At 31.4% G+C, this 19,809-nt stretch overlaps 1 protein-coding gene and 2 long non-coding RNA genes across 3 annotated transcripts; 2 read left to right on the top strand and 1 right to left on the bottom strand.

The window, feature by feature from the left end:
• Nucleotides 1–220: 220 nt before the first annotated feature.
• LOC128289441 (uncharacterized) lies at nt 221–1,618 on the bottom strand. The gene is made up of 2 exons (XR_008279087.1): nt 950–1,618; nt 221–837 (listed from the first exon to the last, which is right to left on the bottom strand). It is a non-coding gene; the product is annotated as an uncharacterized LOC128289441 (long non-coding RNA).
• A 13,830-nt stretch (nt 1,619–15,448) lies between these two features.
• On the top strand, nt 15,449–16,925 carry LOC108466663 (uncharacterized). The gene is made up of 2 exons (XM_017767043.2): nt 15,449–15,782; nt 16,432–16,925. The coding sequence occupies exons 1-2, from the start codon at nt 15,561–15,563 to the stop codon at nt 16,666–16,668; spliced, it is 459 nt and encodes a 152-aa protein (XP_017622532.1). The 5' UTR covers nt 15,449–15,560; the 3' UTR covers nt 16,669–16,925.
• Nucleotides 16,926–18,360: 1,435 nt separating this feature from the next.
• On the top strand, nt 18,361–18,797 carry LOC108466840 (uncharacterized). Its single transcript, XR_008274021.1, has 2 exons — nt 18,361–18,580; nt 18,681–18,797. It is a non-coding gene; the product is annotated as an uncharacterized LOC108466840 (long non-coding RNA).
• The last annotated feature ends 1,012 nt before the right edge of the window (nt 18,798–19,809 follow it).

Genomic DNA, 19,809 nt, shown 5'->3' with positions numbered 1-19,809 from the left:
TAGCATTATAATAGATTTGATTTTAACAGTATTAATAATTCTTAAAAGTTCACGTCAACATTTTAATTAAAATAAAATATTTAAGTTAATCATTAACATTACAAAACTAATATATTAAATTATGTCAAAATTAAAATATAACTATAAAAAGTCAAAACTGAATAATTTTTAAAATTTATGCCAATTTCCTAAAAAATAATAATTTAATCAAAATAAAATATTTAAATTAATTAATGACATTACAAAATTTAAAATATTAAATTAAATAAAAAATTAATGTATAAAAATTAAGACTCAAAACTGAAAAATTAACTAAAAACTCACTCATTTTATATTTAGCGAGACTCAAACTTGATGCCTCAAAGATCTCAAAACCTCAAGTTAACCAATTAAACCAATGCCTCATAAAATCTTTAAAAAAAATAAAATAAAAAACATTTCATTTTTATATGGTAATATAGATATAGTGATGGGACGTCCATTATTTTATTACCACGGGGGCATAACATGTAATGAATGGACTTGACGACTCCGCCCACTTGAGGAATCAGGCCCTAATGTAAGCCAACTCCCCATGTAGGCCCTTAATCTCAGTATTCCCCCGCAGCAGTATCATCACGCTCAAATCCTCCTCTGTTGACGACTGTTAATTAAATTCTTCCATGCCCCCAGTTGTGTTTTTCTTTTTCTTTTTTTTTTCATTGAAATACGTTGTCAGCGAAAGCTCATCCATCGTATCTTTTCCACATTCGAGGGCGAATTTTGTTACCACATTCTTTTGTATAACTATGTCAATTAAGTCTTTAAGGCGGTAGTTGAGGCTCCATCTTGATACAGCTGATATCCCATGCCCACCAGATGTTCCATAAAATGTGTGAATAAGTTAGGTAAGAAAACTTTCCGGTAAAGAAGAGAGAGAGAAAGACATTAGCAAATGAAATTTCCTTACGTGACATCCGCAACATTTCCCTATATTCTCGGTCACACTTTTTCATCTGTAACAAACTAACTGCATTTTCCAACAATAAGCCTAAGTAAAGAAGTAAAATTATTAAAAGACTCGCTAGAATCTGGACTAGCTAGCTACAGGCTTAAATACTAACCCAACAAAATTAAACTAAATATTCAGTAAAAATTTGGCTCATTGATTTTCCCATGCAGAAATACTTGCCTACAGAAGTGAATCCTTGTCCTCAAGGATTAAAATTTGGATACTTCTGCAACTTATATAAGAACTCCCAAGTATCATCTTCAGGGAAAGTGTTTGTCCATTGCACCAACACTTCAGTCACTGCCCGGTTACCACATTTGGTCGTTATTCGAACTAAGATTTTCTCTGGTTCCTTAGCAAAGCTCCCATCTGCAGCTAAAATAGAAAGTTGCGGCTGAGTAAGAGTCGCTCCAATATGTTTCTTTAGTTGAGAAACATGAAATGAAAGGTGGACTCTCGACCCTTCTAGTAATTGCAGTGTATGGGCCAAAATATTTTGGCGAAAGCTTCGTACAAGGTCTATCAACCGTTGTTTGTTGACTATAAGTGCCGAGACAATTATATGACCAGTGCCACATGCAGTGTACATTGCATTTAGCATTGTGCAAGTTACTTGTCTTATTTTGTATTGATAATCTTAAACAAAATCTTTGTTGATATTTATAAACATGTGGTAGCTCTTTTTGAAGCAACATATCTTGAATATGGAATGAATCGGATCCCCTGAAATAAGGAGATTAGATTATATCTAAAGACTTTATTTTTGTTATCTCCACAGTATTTTAGATTTTATTAATCCTGCTTTAATTGCTACTTTAATAGGGAGACTGATTGTAACAGATCTAGTATGTTAACAAATTGAAATTACTATATATATGCTTGAGACTTGTATAGGTTATAACACTTATCTATTAATTGAGAAACTTGTATAAGTTATGCATTATGAGTTCTAATAATTATTTGTTCATTAAGGAACTTGTTGTAGTGAGTGTGCATCAAAGTGTGAACAAATGTATTACTTGGTTTACAATCAAAGTTTTTAGGAAAAAACATAGAGGAGAATGATATCTTTAAATGCAAATGTGAAATTGATATATTAGTGTTTATTAAAACTTGAATCACTTGATATACGAGATTAAAAGATGATGGATTTTTGATGGATTTTTATTAATAGTTGAAAGAAAAGCAAATGTTGTCAAAACTACCATTTGAGGATGTATTTAAACCCGGAGGTGGTTAAAAAAAAAAAGTTCACTTATCCTCTTGAATTTGATGAAAAATGCACCAAATCAGAATAAACCTATGTAGGACCTACTAAACATGACAAAATTTGTCATTTTGGCACTTTAATTTTAGAATTTTAAAATTTTAATCTTCATATATTAATAATTATTAAATTTATTAAGTTTTTTATTTTAAAATTTGATGTATCAAATATGTTATCGTATATGTAATACTATGTTAGCTTGTTATCTTCACATATTACTAAAAACCAATTAATAGAATAAATGATTATGTTTACATTAAAACTAAAATTGAAATTAAAAAAATAAAGTGACTAAATATTATCCAGTTAGAGAATATGGACTAAATCTCTAACTTTACGCGTAAATATAGGACTAATAGTAGAATTTAACCAAACAAATTTAATTGCAACCATTTGATCAACACTAAAATTTATAAATTTGAAAAGTATAGAGACTAAAACCGACTAATTCAAAAAGTATAAGAATTAAAATTAAAAGAATTAAAATTAATCAAATTAAAGTTGAATATTAAAATGTTAAAACTCCAAAACCTAGAATCAAGTTGACATGTGAATACAAAATCAAGAATGCAAATAGCAATACATAAAGTTGTATTGACTACTTAAAATAATTAAGGTTAAACTATGCTATTAATCCTTATATTTTATGAAATTTATGGATTTAGTCCCTATACTTTAAATTGGTCATTTTAGTCATTGTACTTTTTAAATTTTAAAACTTCAATCCTCACAAACAATAAATGTTAAGTCATTAAGTTAAATTTGTTATTCCCAAAATTTGATACAACAAACATATTATTTCAAATTAATCAAATTAAAATATAGAAACTAAATTCACTACTTTTACAAAATGAAAAGATTAATAATAAAATTTAACCAAGAATTAAATATTGTATAAGCTTCTTGGTCCCTTGTCTACCCTTTTTCTTTTTATATATATATATATATATATATATATATATTAAATATTTTATTAAGATGAGGCCATCCGTCAATTAAACACTTAATTATAAAATTATCAAAATAATCTTTAATATACAAATAAAATTATATTTTATAATTTTTTATCACTTTCATATAATAAATCAATAAAATTTAATTATAATAACATTTAAATACAAAACATGATACAAAATCTTAATCATTATAATCAAATCATAAATTAATTTTAATTTTTACAATTTTTTACTTACATTAGGGTGTCTCATAAATCTAATTTTTATTATGTTATTATTACCAAGAAGGGCACGTTGTTTGCACGTGAGTCAAGGAGGCACGTTACTACACAGTACTCCCACCTTGTTAGCGCGTGGCGTAGACTCGGTGCCTTTTACTGTTCCGTTAGCCTTTTTTAGTCATTACGCTTTTTCTTGTTCCTCTGCGGTCGCTTACTCCAAGGACGGTGTCGTGCATGGTTGACATGTAACACGATTGAGGTAGGCGCCACGCGTCTGCAAGGATCGTGATTTAAACACGCTTCTTGTCTCTACGATGTTGTACTTAAGTGTGTTCAAAACCACCGGAAGGGTTAATATCCAAAAGTCATAAAAGTTTTAATCGTTAATTAAATTAAAAATTTTTCAAAATATTTTAACTGATTGAAATAATTTACATTAATAGAAATTTTTACATGTTCTTTTAAATAAATTTAAAACATGAAAAAATTATCATTACAATATTTTTTTTGTTTTAATTCAAAAAGAAAATAAAACAATAAATAACACAATAACAACACTAATTTAAAACCATCATAATAAACACTACATCCAAAAAAAACGAGACTTGAGTGATAATAAAAAAAAAGAAAGAAAGTTTTGAAAATGAAAAAAAAAAACCAACAAAAAAATCAAGAAGAATATAAGATGATTTGATGTCAAATAACGTCCGCCCAAACTTGAGTTTGACATGGAAACAAAAAAAAGCTTCTCTTTCTTCAATTTTTTTACTTATTTATTTATACTTTAATTTAAAAATATGTAAATCTATTATGATTTTAAATGCAGTGTATAAATCCAATTAGATTTAAATCTATTATTTAATTTTTATATTTTGACCTTATATAATATATTGGTCCTTTTTATTATTAACAATTTTAAACTGAATTAATCATTAATCAAAATTTAAAAAGCCTTAATCGATCAAAAATAATTCTATTAAAACTAAATTGTGTACTAACTCGTGAATTTTGATCATTCGAAATCATTTGTTCGCTTAAAAATAATTTTCTTTTTTACTTTTTACTGTGATTTTTTTCTAAGAAAAATTCACATTACTATCAAATTAATTTTTCCAGGCTATTGAAAATAAACAGTGCTAACAATTGGGTTTAGTACCAGTAAAGGCTCATTCTCAAAATTATTTATGAATATGGGTCGTTTTCAAAAATAATAATGGGTTAGACCGAAAATTTAAAAATTCGCTAACATGGACACATTTTTAGTAGATAACACAAAAAAACACTTCCACATTAGCGCTTTTTTCCTCATGCCAGACAAAAGCACACTTACGTAGACGCGCTTTACTAAAAAGCACTGACGAGGATTCGCTTTTGGCCATGTTTTCCCGCAACGGTAAATTTTTTTAAAAAAAAAAGAGTATAAAACCTTGACCCATTTTTTCACACTAAACTTTATTATTCTTTTAAATTTCTCTCTAAATTTCTCAAAAAAACTCTCAAAGCTCTCTAAAATTTTTATTTTTGTTTGAATTATTATTATTTATACTTTCCAAGAAATTTCTCTCTAAACTCTAAACCATAAACAATTAAAAACCTAATACCACAATTTAAATTTTCCTAAACTCTAATCAAACCCTAAATCTAGGCTCTAATTAGCAAATAACCCACTGGAGATTACACAGTCAAAAGTATGTTCACGTCAGCGCGCTTTTGCCTGAAAGAAAAAAAACGCTGATGTAGAAATATATTTTTGCATTATCACTTGAAAATACGTTCACATCAGCGCATTTTTAAAATTTTAATCTATCCCATTTTTATTTTTAAAAACGGTTGATTTCCGTAAATAATTTCGAAAAGAAACCTTTATCGATACTAAACCCGCTACAATTACCAGAAACAACAATAATTAGCACATCATCTCCTTATCTTAATTTATTTTGCCGCAATTTTCGATTGTAGAAGTTTAAAGAAGGAAAAAGAAAAGGCGACAACATTTTTTTATTTTTCTGATCAGGATTCAGCCTTACTGGAAATGTGTATTTGGTTAGGTATATCAAAGAATTAATCATTTTAGTCAACTAGATTAATGATAAGATTTTATTTTTTTAAAAATAACTATTTTATTAAATTAAATTATGTTCTTATTTATTATATTTAAACCTCATTATAAATTAAAATTTAAACAAAATTTTAGTTAACGCAAAAATTCAACTTTAATAATAATATTAGATGTTGAAACCAAGTCTGCTATCTCTAGCATGTCTCTGTCTGCTATCTCTGGCAGGTTTTAGGGTTTTTTGTTTTTGTCCTTGTATTAATTGGTCTGCGCAGTGGTGCCCTTTTGCATCTTTTGTCTTGGGTTCACACAGTAGTTATTCGTCACGAGTATCAATTATGGAATCTGATTTTGCTGAACTTTCAATTAATGAGGAGGAAGATGAGGTTTTGCAAATTCAATGGGAAACAGATCTAGAGAGGGAGAGGGGGTTCTTTCAATTAGTGGGTTGTTTTTTAACAGCTAGTGTCATCTATTTTCCAGTAATGAAAAGTACAATAGCAAACCTGTGGCATCCTGTCCGTGGTGTTCAAATTCGAGATTTAGGGGAAAAAAGATATTTGTTTAAATTTTTTCATATTATGGATATGGAAAGGATTTTAAAAGGTTCACCATGGACCTTTAACAACCATTTACTGTTGCTATACAAGTTGCAAGGCAGGGAAGATCCATTGAAAGTCCCTTTAATTTCTTCACCCTTTTGGGTTCAAATCCATGATATTCCTTTTGGTTTTTTCTCTAAACAATTGGCGCTGCAAATTGGGAATTTCATTGGGGTTTTTATGGAGTATGATGGTTCTAAGTTGGGGAAAGAGAATACAATTTTATGAGAATTCGAGTTCAAGTAGATATAAGGCGGTCTTTGAGAAGAAAGAAGCAACTTATGTTTAATGGTCAGTGTTTATATGTTCGATTTAAATATGAACAACTGACTCTCTTTTGCTTCTATTGTGGTTGTTTGGGATATAGTGATTCATTTTGTGAAGCAAAAATGGCATTAGGGGTCGAAGTAGCAGAAATGGGATGCGATATAACGTTGTGGGCTCAGTCTCGAAGGGCCTTAACTATGAAGAGTGTTTGGTTACGTGAGGAAGGGGAAGAAGTATGGGGTGAGAATCAGGAGGGACCTCCAATGTCAGGAAATAATCTAGGAATTCCTGATACGATATTAGGAATTAGAAGCAATATAGATCCCATTTTGGGAATAAATTTAGAAGGGAGAAGGTATAAATCTCGCATTCAATGAGAGAACTCAGGGATGGCGGATAGTTTTAATACTATGGATCATGATATTGAGGATAGTGTATTGATGAGGGAGGAAGGAAACAAACGACAGAGAGGGGATGTTGAAGGATTGACAGGAAAAGATAGGGTAAACTTCATGGATGAGAGAAATAAAGGTATAAAGGAACCCACTCATTTATTATCAGTGGCTGCCAAAAGGCAAGCTGACCAAGCACAATGAAAATCTTAACCTCGAATGTCCGTGGCTTGGAAAGCCAGCAGGCAGTTTAAAGACTTCGACATACGTTGAAGTTATATAATCCCCAACAGGTCTTCTTTATGGAGACAAAAATTGGCAAGAGTCAAATGGAAAAAGTTTGAAGAAGTTGTGGTTTTTTAAATGGGATTGAAGTCGGATCACGTGGTTCTAGAGGTGGATTGTGTTTAGGATGGAAATGAGATGTCAGTGTTTTACTCCAAATCTATTCGATTAGCCATATTGATGTGATAGTTGATGATGTAGATGAAGGAACCAAATGGAGATTTATCAGATTTTATGGTTCTTCTTATCACAATGATAGAGATGCTACGTAGGTTCTTTTAAGACAACTGAGTGAAACTGAGGAACTCTCGTGGTTGGTAAGTGGGGATTTCAATGAGATCATGTATGGATGTGAGAAAAGAAGGGGATCACCGCGGGAGGAACGAAGAATGGAAGCATTTAGAAGGGCGTTAGAGGATTGCAATTTAATGGATATTGGCTTTTCTGGGAATTGGTTTACATGGGAAAGGGGTAATTTGCCAGAGACGAATATTCAAGAACGGTTGGATAGAGGTGTAGCTACGGATAGCTGGTTAGCTTTGTTCCCAGATTTTTAAGTCAAGCATCTGCCACATTCCTTCTCTGATCATTGTCCATTGCTCATCAATACTAAACGTGAAGATAAGAGGTGTGTAATGAGAAAGTTCAAATTTGAAGCATGGTGGGTGTTAGAAGAATCATTTATGGGTGAAGTCAAGAATATCTGAGAAATTTCCTCAGGTGACTTACTAAACAAGTTACAAGATGTCCAAAGAGGGTTGCTCAAATGGGCGACTAGAATCCGATACAATAGAAAAGCAAAGAAGGAGATGTTACATTTAAAGCTGACAAAATTGTTAGGAGAAGACAGAAACGAAGAGAATCTGGCAGATCTTATTGATACGAAGGTAGACCTTAATTTTGAAATTGAAAAGGACGAGAGGTATTGGGAGCAACGGGCGAGAGTTAACTGGTTGAAACTAGGGGATAAGAATACTGCCTTTTTTCATAGGCAGGCAACACAAAGATGGAGAAAGAATTGTATCCGGAAGCTATAATATGATGATGGCAGGGAAACTAAAGTTATTGAAGAAATGGAGGGGATAGCAAGATCATATTTTCAAGAGCTGTTTCTAGCTGGAAGGAGAGGGAACTATGATCACATTCTGTCAAGCATTGATCGATGCATTTTTGAGGAGGATAATTCAAAACTTAGGGCTAACTTTACAAAGGAGGAAATTCTTAATGCATTGAAAGAGATGGGTCCTACAAAAGCACCAGGTGAGGACGATTTTCCAACACTTTTCTATCAGAAATGCTGGCCAATTATTGGCGAAGATGTCATGTCTTATTAACAAGACAAATATTATGTTAATCCCAAAAATCGTGAATCCCTCTAATATTACACAATTTCATCCTATTAGTTTGTGTAATGTATTATAAAAATTGATAGCATTTACAAATCGTCTCCGATTGGTGATGGATAAATGTATTGATTTAGCACAAAGTGCTTTTGTACCAAGGAGACTGATTTTTGATAATGTGATTCTGGCTTAAGAACTTCTTCATACTTTGAAACATAAAAGAGTAGGGAAGAAAAGTTTTATGGCAGTTAAATTGGATATGAGCAAGGCATATGACGGGGTTGAACGGGGCTTCGTCGAAAGGGTCATGAAGAAAATGTGTTTTGACTCCGATTAGGTAGACTTGATAATGAAATGTGTTACTACAGTTTCTTACTCGGTAGTTTTTAATGGTTTTTCTGGTTCCACCTTCAATCTTTCTAGAGCTCTTAGACAAGGAGACCCACTTAGCCCATTTTTATTTCTATTCTGTGGGGAAGGCCTATCTAGTCTTATGAGATCAGCATTGAAGGATAAAATCATCCGTAGTGTCAAGGCAAGCAGAAGTGGTCCACAGGTTTCACATTTATTATTTGCAGATGATTGCATTCTGTTTGGTGAGGCTACAGAAAGAGGGGTGATTTTTTTAAAGTAGGTTTTGCACGAATATGAAGGTTGTTAGGGACAGAAGGTTAATTTTTCCAAATCTACGATTTTTTTTAGCGCAAACACTCGAGAAAGGGATATAAGCTTGGTAATTAGAGTACTTGAGGTACGCTGTTCAACTGATCCTGAACGGTATTGAGGTTTGCCTAATTTGGTGGGGAGAAAGAAACGAGCGTCTTTTCAACATTTGAAAGACAGAATGCAACAAAGGATTGATAATTGGAGTATTAAACATCTTTCTCAAAATGGTAAGGAGGTTTTCATTAAAGCGGTTATTCAATCCATTCCTACTTATTCTATGTCGTGCTTTCTACTTCCTAAGTCCTTATGTACGGAATTGGAGAGATTAATCGCAAAATTTTGGTGGCAAAAAAGTAGGGATAAGAAAGGCATTTATTGGTGTGCCTGGAAGGATATGTGTACTTCCAAAGAAGAAGGTGGTCTTGGATTCCGAAAACTTGATAATTTTAATATTGCGTTATTAGCTAAACAGGGTTGGCGTTTAATTACTCATCCGAATTCTTTGTTAGCTTGGGTTTTGAAAGCCAAGTATTATGCGTCGACAGATTTTTTAAAGGCGCGATTAGGAAATCTACCTTCGCTTATCTGGAAAGGTATCTGGTCTGCCAGAGGAGTCCTGGAGAAAGGACTGTGCTGGAGGATAGGCAAGGGGAATTGTATCTCCATATGGGATGATCGCTGGATACCAGGTTACGACGAGGAAATGTTACAGCATCAAAGAGGAAATACAGATATTGAGTTAGTCTCAGACTTGATTGAGGAAGGAAATAGAACATGGAAAACAAATTTAATTTTTAATACCTTTGATGAGGATATTGCAAAGAATATTATGTTGATCCCTTTGGCAAGGTCTCTACATGATGATTTCCAAGCTTAGGGTGGAGAGCCATCAGGTACCTTTTCGGTTAGAAGTGCCTACAAACTATTACAAAGGACTTGTGACAGCCTAATTTGACCTTAGTCGGGAAGTTGTTTCGGGACCATAAAATTGAGTCACAAAAATAATTAAATGTTATATTCTGTGATTATTACATGTGAAAGTGCATGTGTGAAAATTTCATGCTTTGATTTTGTCATTTGTGAGTGAAATTTTGAAATAGAACTTATGTGAAAATTTCTGAAAATGCTATAGGCTAATTTGTAGTGGCCAAATAAATAGTAGTGTAAAATAGGAGGATTTACATGTCAAACCTCCCATTTTATGTGTAGTGGCCGGCCAAGGTGATGAGTATTAGATAATATATGTATTTTAGCGTTATAATAATTATAATGGATGATGGTCATGATGAACAACATGTGCAAATTTTTTTTATTGAAGTTATGGCATAGGTTTAGGAATAAAATGTTTAGGAATAAAGAATAATAAGAATAACAAAAGGGAAGTAAAAGGAAGGTTTTTGTTCATTCTTGGTTCTTCATAGCCGAAAATTGAGAGAGCAAATAGGGGAAGAAACCCTTGAATATTTGGTCACTAGGAGGAGGAAAATTGAAGGTAAGTTCTTGGTACTTTACTTCTATTTTGATGTTCATGGGTGCTTCTTGATTATACCTTAACTCATGAAACATATTTTTGATTTTTAGTTGTGTTATGAGCATTCGGTCATGAATTGAAATGAGGAAAATGGTTGTTGTTTCATGTTCTTTTGATGAATAATGGAAGAGAGGTGAAGTTGAGCTAAGTAAATGAGCATGCATGTGCCTTAGATGCTAAGGGGGAAAATCGGCTAACATGTTGTGTGTGAACTTGGATAATATTGAGTAATGTTTGTGCTTTAAAATGATAAAATAGAGTTTATGCTTAAGTGAAATTATAGGTATGTGATGATGGATTTGTGATATGCATGTTTAAATAACATACATGCAAGGTATGTGTGAAAGAGTGATTTGGTAATAAATCTACTTGGGACAGCAGCAGTAACGTGATTTTGAAAAATCACCATAAATTGTGGGAGATGAGTTAGAAGCATAATAAATTATATAATTAAAGATTAATGAGTCTAGTTTATTATAAAAGAAACCGTGTAAACAAGAATTTCCGATAATGAGATATTTGAAGTGATGTGGGACAGGGTCAGAATGACTTCTAGATCCTCTGTTCTGTTTTTATAAAATCATTATAAATTGTACAAAAATGGTCCTACGATGAAATTTATATTCTTAAACTCCTTAATGAGTCTAGTTTCAAATGAAATAAACGAGAACATATTTTGAATTCTGTACAATGAGAAATTTGATTCATAGTGAAGAGTGGTCAGATTAGTCAAACAATGAAACAAAAGAAAATTGAAGAAAAATATGGTATTGATTGGCCAACCCAAAAATTCTGAAAATTTTATGGATAAAATATATATGGGTCTATTTTCAGAGAAAATTAAAGACACTTAATTTGGAGTTTCGTAGCTTCAGTTATAAATGATTTAGTGACTGTTGCTCAGGAAGACAACTTGCAGTAGAATTATGATTATGTGGTAAACATTGACAAAAAAAAAATTGTTAATAAGTTGCTTATTGATTTCTTATAAGCTTACTACGATCAGTAGGTGTAAAAGTTGAATGTATATATATATATATATATATATATATTATATTTTGAAAGTGATGCTTGAATAGTTGAATAATGACTAGTTTAAAATATTTGAATTTAAGCTCAAGAGCATAGAGGGGCAAATTCGAATAAGGGAAAAGAGAAAGTAATCGAATAGCCGTTGTAATCGTTCGGCAACCTTCGAGGTAAGTTCTTAAGTGTTTAAGCTTGATTCCCTTTTATATGCCTAAGAGTTAAATTAATATGGTAAGGAGAATGTAAATTTTATTTGGTTAATGTGCCGAATATGTAATGATTTAAGGCTATAAGCCGATTATGACTATTATGCTTAAGTTGAATTAGATTTGGAAATTTGATGCACTAAATGAGTGTTACAATGAATAAATTATGTCGTATATGTACTGGTAGAGATATCACGATTTGTGATTATTAAATATCTAAAGAAAACCATGATGTGTATAAAATTATTATTATTAGTCCTTTGTGGTAGCCGAATATGGCTTGGCACTAAAGTGATTAAATGTGAACTTCGATGAGGTAAACTGTTAAGAGTGTGGTGCTATAAGACTATGGGCTAATATGATATGTGGATTCGTTCCGTAAAGTAAATTATTCAGGTACGAACAACCTAATTAAGTAAATGTGAATTAAATGAATTTGATGATTGGTGTGAATCGAAATGTAAATGATAGTATTCATATGAAACTTATATCCGAATGTAGCAAATGACTACTAATGTGATATGTTGAATGAGATGTGTTAATATATGATTAAATATGCATGATATTTGATGTGTATCCAGGCTTAAAGACCCGCAGGCTATATGCTAGAATTATATTCGGGTTAAATCCTGCAGGCTTTGTGCTGGTATTATATCCGAGTTAAATACCGCAGGCCTAGTGTTGGTATTATATCTAAGTTTAAAGTCCCGTAGGCTTCGTGCTGGTATTATGTTCGGGTTTTATACCTCGCAGGCCAAGTGTTAGTGAATTTGATAAAGTATATGACTACGAGATCCTATGTTAAGATGATAAATTGAACTCGTATTACACATTAAGTGATTCTGGTATTTGATACATATATATATATTATATGTGAGATTAATCTGACGGGTGAGAAGCATATGAAAAGATTTTATAAATTCATATGTATATTTGTATATGTATGCATTCAGTTATTATGTAAAGTTACAAGATAGTTTTCGATATGCCATTTAACTATGAATGTTGAAAGTAAGTGTGGGTAAGAAATGATACACTAGTGAAATTTGAAAGAATTAAAGTTAATCTAGAAGCTTGTAAATACTATGTTTATATGAGTTTGAATATAAACAGAGTAAAATGATATGTTTTTGTGCATAATCTGCCAAATAATATTGTACTCAGAAAGTGTTATGTGATTTCGAACATTAGTTTGTTTTTAAGTTCAACTGTTTAAATTGCTTAAGACTTACTAAGCTTACTTTGAATGTTATGTTTCTCTGTTTATTTTTGTAAATCGTTGACTCTTACTATTAGCTCGGGAATCGTCAGCACTTCGTCACACTATCTACCATGTGATTTGGACTTAGCTTATGGCATGTATAGGATAGATTATAAGTAAAATGATATTTTGACTATTGTATATAAGCCATGCGAATATAGCATCTTATGGAAGTTTACTTTTATAAGTTTTAAATTCGATCTTTGTTTGTGTATATTAGTTATATAAATAAATGATCTTTTATTTAAGAAAGGGTTCAAAATTTCACCGTTTTGATCCGATTCCTAATTTCTGGTAATGTCTCGTCCTATTCCGGCGACGGTTAGGGGATAGGGGTGTTACAGGACTACTCTTCCTAGTGATAATATTTTACAGACCGAAAACACAGCTTTTTACAGAAAACTATGGGATTTACACATTCCTTCGAAAATTAAAGTTACAATCTGGAAAATTTCCTGGAATTATATCCCTACGCTAGATAATCTGAAATTGAAGCGAGTTACAAATGAAGCCTGGTGCCCCAGATGTCGGTAGTTAGAGGAAGACAGCAATCATGTTTTCAGAATATGTCCTACATCGGCAGCAGCTTGGAGGTATTTAAATTTCTCTTGGGTGCTTAATAATAGCATTCAGAGTATTTGGGAGTGGCTCACCTGAGTCTTTAAGCGAGGAACAACCGAACAGTGCCGATTATTTTGTTGTGGGCTTTGGCTTCTCTGGTCAAACAGGAATCAATTGCTGCACGAAAGTAAAAATAGATCAGGCAGAGAAATCTCTCGACAAATAAATAGTTATGTCTCAGAGTTGCAAAGCTTAGAAAAAAATTACTTATCTCTGATTTAGGAAGGATTTTTACCCATGAAGATCAAAGGACGAGAGTAGTCATTTTTTTCGATGAGGCTTTTGACCAACATCTCTCCAGGTCTGCCTCGGGGCTGCTTGTTCCTGACATGCGAGGGGATATTTTGGTTTCAAAGTCGGTTATCCATGAGAATGTCGCCTCACCGTTCGCGGCGGAAGCACATGCAGGAGCACAAGCAGTAAAGTTAGCGATTCTATTGGGTCTTCACGAATGTGACATTAATGGAGATTCAAGAACTGTTATAAAAAAATGCCAGAGTACAGACAGGGATAACTCGATTATTGGGGCTATAATAAGGGACATTCAAGATATGAAACATTTCTTCCAGAAAATAAACTTTCACCATATTCCAAAGTCAGAAAACACCTTTGCTCATGTGATTGCAAAAGAAGCGTTGAAAGAAAATGAAGGTCATTACCTGGATGGGGGAATTCCGGAGCATGTTCGAAGAGTTCTGGAAAGGAGAAGGCCACGGGCTCCAGACTGAGGAAATGAAATGATCTTTTGGAAACGTGTAGCAGAAGGCTAAAAGATTTTGGGGGATTTGAAGGGTTCTGCTGTTAAAGAGCTGTGCAGGTGCATTGAAGAGATAAGACGTTTTGGGATATAGCTGTTTTCCTATCGGCTGGAAGTTTCTAGGGCAGGTTTCCTTTTTTTTTAATTTTAATTTTAATTTGGTTTTGTTTGGGCTATCTTTGTTGATGTCCAGTTAGGAGGTCTTGGGCTTTCCAGGCCCGATTTTCTTTTATTTCTTATCCTTTTATGTCTGCTCCTTGGTCCATTGTTCAAGTGAGACAGTCTATGTTTTGATTCTTCTTTATAAATCCAGTCGATTTACTCAAAAAAAAAATTCAACTTTGAAATATTAATTTCCACTTTCCAGCTATGTAAATGAATTTTGTGTAATTATTATTTGTTTAAATTTAAATACTTGATATTTAATCTGTTTATAACTATAACTCTAGGGGTGAAATCAAATCGATTCGATTATAGTTTTTTATTTGTTTTCTGAACCATCTATTATTATTTGATATGGTTCTTGATTTTTATTTTAAATTTTTAGTTTATTTTAATAAAATAAAATTTTATTTTATGGATTTTGATATTATTTAGTAAAGTAAAAAAATTATAAATATTTTAAAAATTTTCAAGTAAATAATTTATGTGATTTTAAAAGAAAAAATTGATATAGAAACTTTGAGTTATTTTAAGAATATAATAAAACAATTAAAATGAATTATAAAGTAAATAAAAATAGAATTCCATTTAGTTAGGATAAGCAGAAATTTGAACTTGTATTTTATAAATAATTTAAACACTTGATTTTGGGATTCTGGATTTTCTTGCTCAGCCTTAGGTTACCAGTGGGCGCGTGGACTTTTGCACCAGAAATATACATAAATATGTGTTTTAGGATACTTACACCAGAAATATTTTTTATTTATTTTATTTTCCAAATTGGAAAAAAAATAAGAAACCTTTGGGCAACGTAATAAATAAATATCCTCTGTTTCTCAGATTGGAATACTTCAATTTTGGACCCACCCCCGATTCCCTTCTACCTTCAAATTCTTCCTTTTCTTCCCTCAATTTTTTTTTTGTATTTTATTTGACCACAACAAAAAATGTATGATTTGGGGGATGAAGTAACGATTGAAAGCTACAGAATCCCTTGGCTGATATGGATCCAAATAATCGTCCTTCTACTTCTCATGCTTCTTCTTTATGGCTTCACTCTCTTCGCTTTCGATCTCCCCGAAACTTCTTCTTCTTCTTCTTCATCTTCCCCTGACTCCCAGTTGGGCAAGCTACCTGGTTTCAAGCAAACTACAACCTTTTCTTCCCAGGTATCCACTTCTTCCTTTGTTCTTCATCCAGCCCCCCTTCTTCATTTTTATTCAATTGGGTCTTACACATGGCTTATTTTGAGTTAATATTTTCTTCGCCAAGAAGAAAGAAACGTTAGATATTAAGAAATATTTATTTTTTTGAAAAAATGAAAAATGGGTAGCAGGGAGCTACCTGATGGTTGAAATTGACGTATAAACTGGAATTTCTTTCTATTTTCTTCAATTGTTTTGGATGAACTTTTATTATTTCCTTTTTTAAATTTCTTATATTATAGACATATAGAAATGTATTATATAGTGGATTTTGGGAAAACAATGTGAAGATTATTGGGGCCCTTTTTTTTTAATTATTTGATAGTATATGGGGACCCTTTCTGGTTACGTAAAACAATGAAAAAAAAAAGTAAACCATTTCTAAGAAGCAATGCCTGTTCTTAGTATGATTAGAATTCCAAACGCAAACTTGAAATGTTGTCATTCATTTTGTGTGTGAATCTTGAGACTTAACCTCCAAGTTTTGTTTACATAAAGCACATTGAGGTTCTTGTTCCCGTTACTTGAAGTTCTGCTTTCGCTCTTTGCGGAATGATAATAATTGAAGCATGATTATAGTAACAGTTGTGGTTAAGGGATAATGTTTTTTCAGGTCATAGAAAGGCAGAGCATAAGGGGAGAGATAGGCATAACAAAAACAACAAGTAGGAGGATGGTAAGAGGAGAAGAGATGGAGGGAAGTTCAAGAAAGGAACCAAATCAGCAGGAATTGGACCTTCATCCCTGTCACTATTTCAGGCTTGCTAAACTAGCATTTCTCAAGTGTTTGGGTCTTGATTCTGATCATAACAATAATACTTCAATTACTGAACAAAGAAACCAAAGATAAGTGCATACTTCTTGTTATTTATTAAAGTTGGTGGTATACAGGGAAAAATTGTCTTCTTTTCTTGGGCCAAGAGGTAAAATTCGGGGGCGGAATATTTGCTTTGGTTATTTTAAGTTTTTCAGTTTCTTTTTTCTTTCTGAAAAAGGAAGTATTTAGTTTTGATAGTTAATATGCTTTATTAATTAAAATTCGAGTCCTTAAAAGGAATTTTAGAGTTAATTGTAATAGACATCTCAAATTATGATATTCATTTTAAATTGGTTCTCAAATTTTTAAATATTTTAATTACATTCCCAAACTATCAATATTATATCAACTAATTAAATGACATTTAGCATCTTATGCAATTAAAATTAAAGTGAAATTAAAATAAAATGTTGCAATAAAAGTAAAAATTAAAAATAAAGTAAAATTAAAAAGAAAGAGTGAACAATATAAAATTAAAATATCCATTCTTCTTAGAATTTTTATTTTAAATTATATCACGTAAGATCTTGCGTGTTATTTAATAGTCAAATTAATAATTTTAGTGATGAAAGGACTTAATTGATATAATTTCAATAATTTAAAATTTTATTTAAAATTATTTGAAATTTAAGAATTAATTTAGAATAAAGATTGTTATAGTTTAAAGATATTTAGTACAATTAACTCATAATTTTATTTTGACTCCAACAATAAGAATTGTTCCATGTGTGATATTGTGATTACATTGAGAGATTATTTTATGAACCATTCTCACAACATTTATGGTTTATTTTCAATTATTTAATGACATTTTAAAATTAATGACATTTTAATAATTTTTTATGTCATTGATATATAATTTTAATTTTTTTTACTTTGAACCCCGAACTCGAACTCCGGACCTTGGGGTTCTAAGGTAAAAATTATTTAATAGCATTTCAGTAATTCTTTTCATGTTATTAATACACAATTCGGTAATTTTTATATTACTAAAATTATGTATAAATGACACGAAAAAAATTATTGAAATATCATTAAATAATTAAAAGTGACTATAAATAATGTGATGAGAAGAGTTCATAAAATAATTTTTCATTACTTTAATTTCAATTAAACATCATGTTTTAAATTGAAATGTGTTTATTAATGCTAACTTTTTTAATTAAGAATTAGAATAATTTGGAAAATTAAGATTAAGTTAAAATCAGTAATTATATATTTAAAATATTTTATTTTTAACGAGTAAGTGTGATGAAATCGGGAGAGTCCAATAAAAATAGGATAAACTATTAAAATAGTCATTTTTGTTTGTTTCAGGTTAATTTTAGTCATTTATGTTTGAAATGTTATGTTTTAGTCGCTGAACTGTTAATTGCCGTTAATGGTGTAACGGAAAGATGCCGTGGCATGTTAAATCATAATTTCAAATGAAAATTTTAGGTTAAATTATACAATTAGTCCCTATATTTTTTCATTATTAGCAATTTAATTTTTTTCTTTTATGTTCTTTTAGCTTTCCTTTTTCCTTTTTTTTTTCTTTTTCATTCTCTTTTGCTTCTCCCTCTATTTTCCTCATTTTTCCCTTTTAGACGATCCTTGCCATCGATGCTCCATCTCTCCCTTATCTAACAACGACTCCTAACCTGCCAGTTCTCATCATTGCCTCTTACCGACACTTCAAACATTGACCCCAATAATAAAATGGGTTCCTTTTCCAGCACTTTCGTAAAATGGGTCTATGGAATCACTGTTGGTTTGATCTTAGGTGCAATCTATTGGTGGTACTCAACTTTAACTTCGGATTGGGGTTTTGCTTTTTTCAGGAAACCCTTTTTGTCTTTCTCCAAATGGTCAATGGAAAGTGATGAATCTACCACCAATGGTTTGAAAACCGTGTTTCATAAAGTAGCCCTCCCTGACTATAACTCTAAGTTCATCTTGAGAGGTTATTGCTCTTCTTTCAAGTTTTTCTCAATCATTTTTTTTGCTTTTAATTAGTAGTAAAATGAAAAAAAATTATTGTACATTTTCATTTTCCATTGTAGAGGTGTATAGAAGGAAAGTTTTCTTTAACTATGAGAAGCGATTAAGATTGCGGAGTCTATCGGAAAAGGGTAAATGGTTGAATACTTTGTGGAATATATTTGGTTTACTTGCCTTTAGATTGTAAAGATACTGCCTTTTGCATTGAGTTAGTAATTTGTATTTGGTTTTTGTAAGGTATCTTATGGATATTGTTGTTATTTACTCTTTGTTGGGTCTTCATGTCACTTCATGCTTGCAGGTTTTTGAGTATTTTGCCTCTTTTCAAATCTTGAAAGGGGAACTGTTCATGAGACCAGTTGATCTAATGCAAGCTATGGTTCCTTTTTTCCCCCATCTGAATCCCACCTTGTTAGAGATGGTTATTTGACAAGGGAAAGATAAAAACAACATAAAAGAAAAAAAAATTAATTACTCAAAACGAATTGGGGACCAATTATATAATTTAGCCTAAAATTTTTGTTTGAAATGATGATTTAACGTGTCATGTTAGCTTACTATTACACCATTAATTTCCATTAACGACTAAATGTTACAACATGATAACGTAAGCGACTAAAACGTAACATTTCAAACATAAGTGACTAAAATATAACTTGAGGTAAACAAAAGTGACTATTTTGGTAGTTTACCCTAAGAAATATAAATCAAGAAAATCATATGAATGCTTGATTGATAGTCAAACCATATGAAAGAAAGGAACTGTGTTCGTTTGAATCAAGTCTTCACTACCAAATAAGTGAAGTAATGAGGACTTGCATCGAGGCTCAGGCAGACATAAGCACACTGGAATATAGGCAAACCATCGAAGCAAAAAGAACCCTTTGATGAGTTTCTTTCCAAGCTTTTGCTTCACCGGTGATAGAAATGTTTCTATTGATTTAAATTAATATCTATTTTCACAATATTCACTTTAGAAATAAAAAGTTAAACAACTCAGGTTAAATTTAAATTATTAGAGTTAATTGCATTAGATATCTCCAAACTATCACCCTCGTTGTAAATTAGTCTTTAAACTTCAAAGCATTTTAATTATATCTTTAAACAATTGATGTTATATCAATTAAGTCTTTCCATTATTAAAACCATTAATTTAACTCTTAAATGACACATCAAATTTTATGCGGTATA

The sequence above is a fragment of the Gossypium arboreum genome, chromosome 2, assembly GCF_025698485.1.
Source record: "Gossypium arboreum isolate Shixiya-1 chromosome 2, ASM2569848v2, whole genome shotgun sequence".
NCBI lineage: Eukaryota > Viridiplantae > Streptophyta > Magnoliopsida > Malvales > Malvaceae > Gossypium > Gossypium arboreum.
Note: the sequence above shows the minus strand (reverse complement) of the source record. Positions and strands in the feature narration are given on the sequence as shown.

Excerpts from the sequence above, each read along its gene's own strand:
- LOC108466663 (XM_017767043.2), top strand. The coding sequence starts at position 15,561 with ATGTATGATTTGGGGGATGAAGTAACGATTGAAAGCTACAGAATCCCT. Across the intron at positions 15,783-16,431 it reads CTACAACCTTTTCTTCCCAG|GTCATAGAAAGGCAGAGCAT; the intron begins GTATCCACTTCT and ends ATGTTTTTTCAG.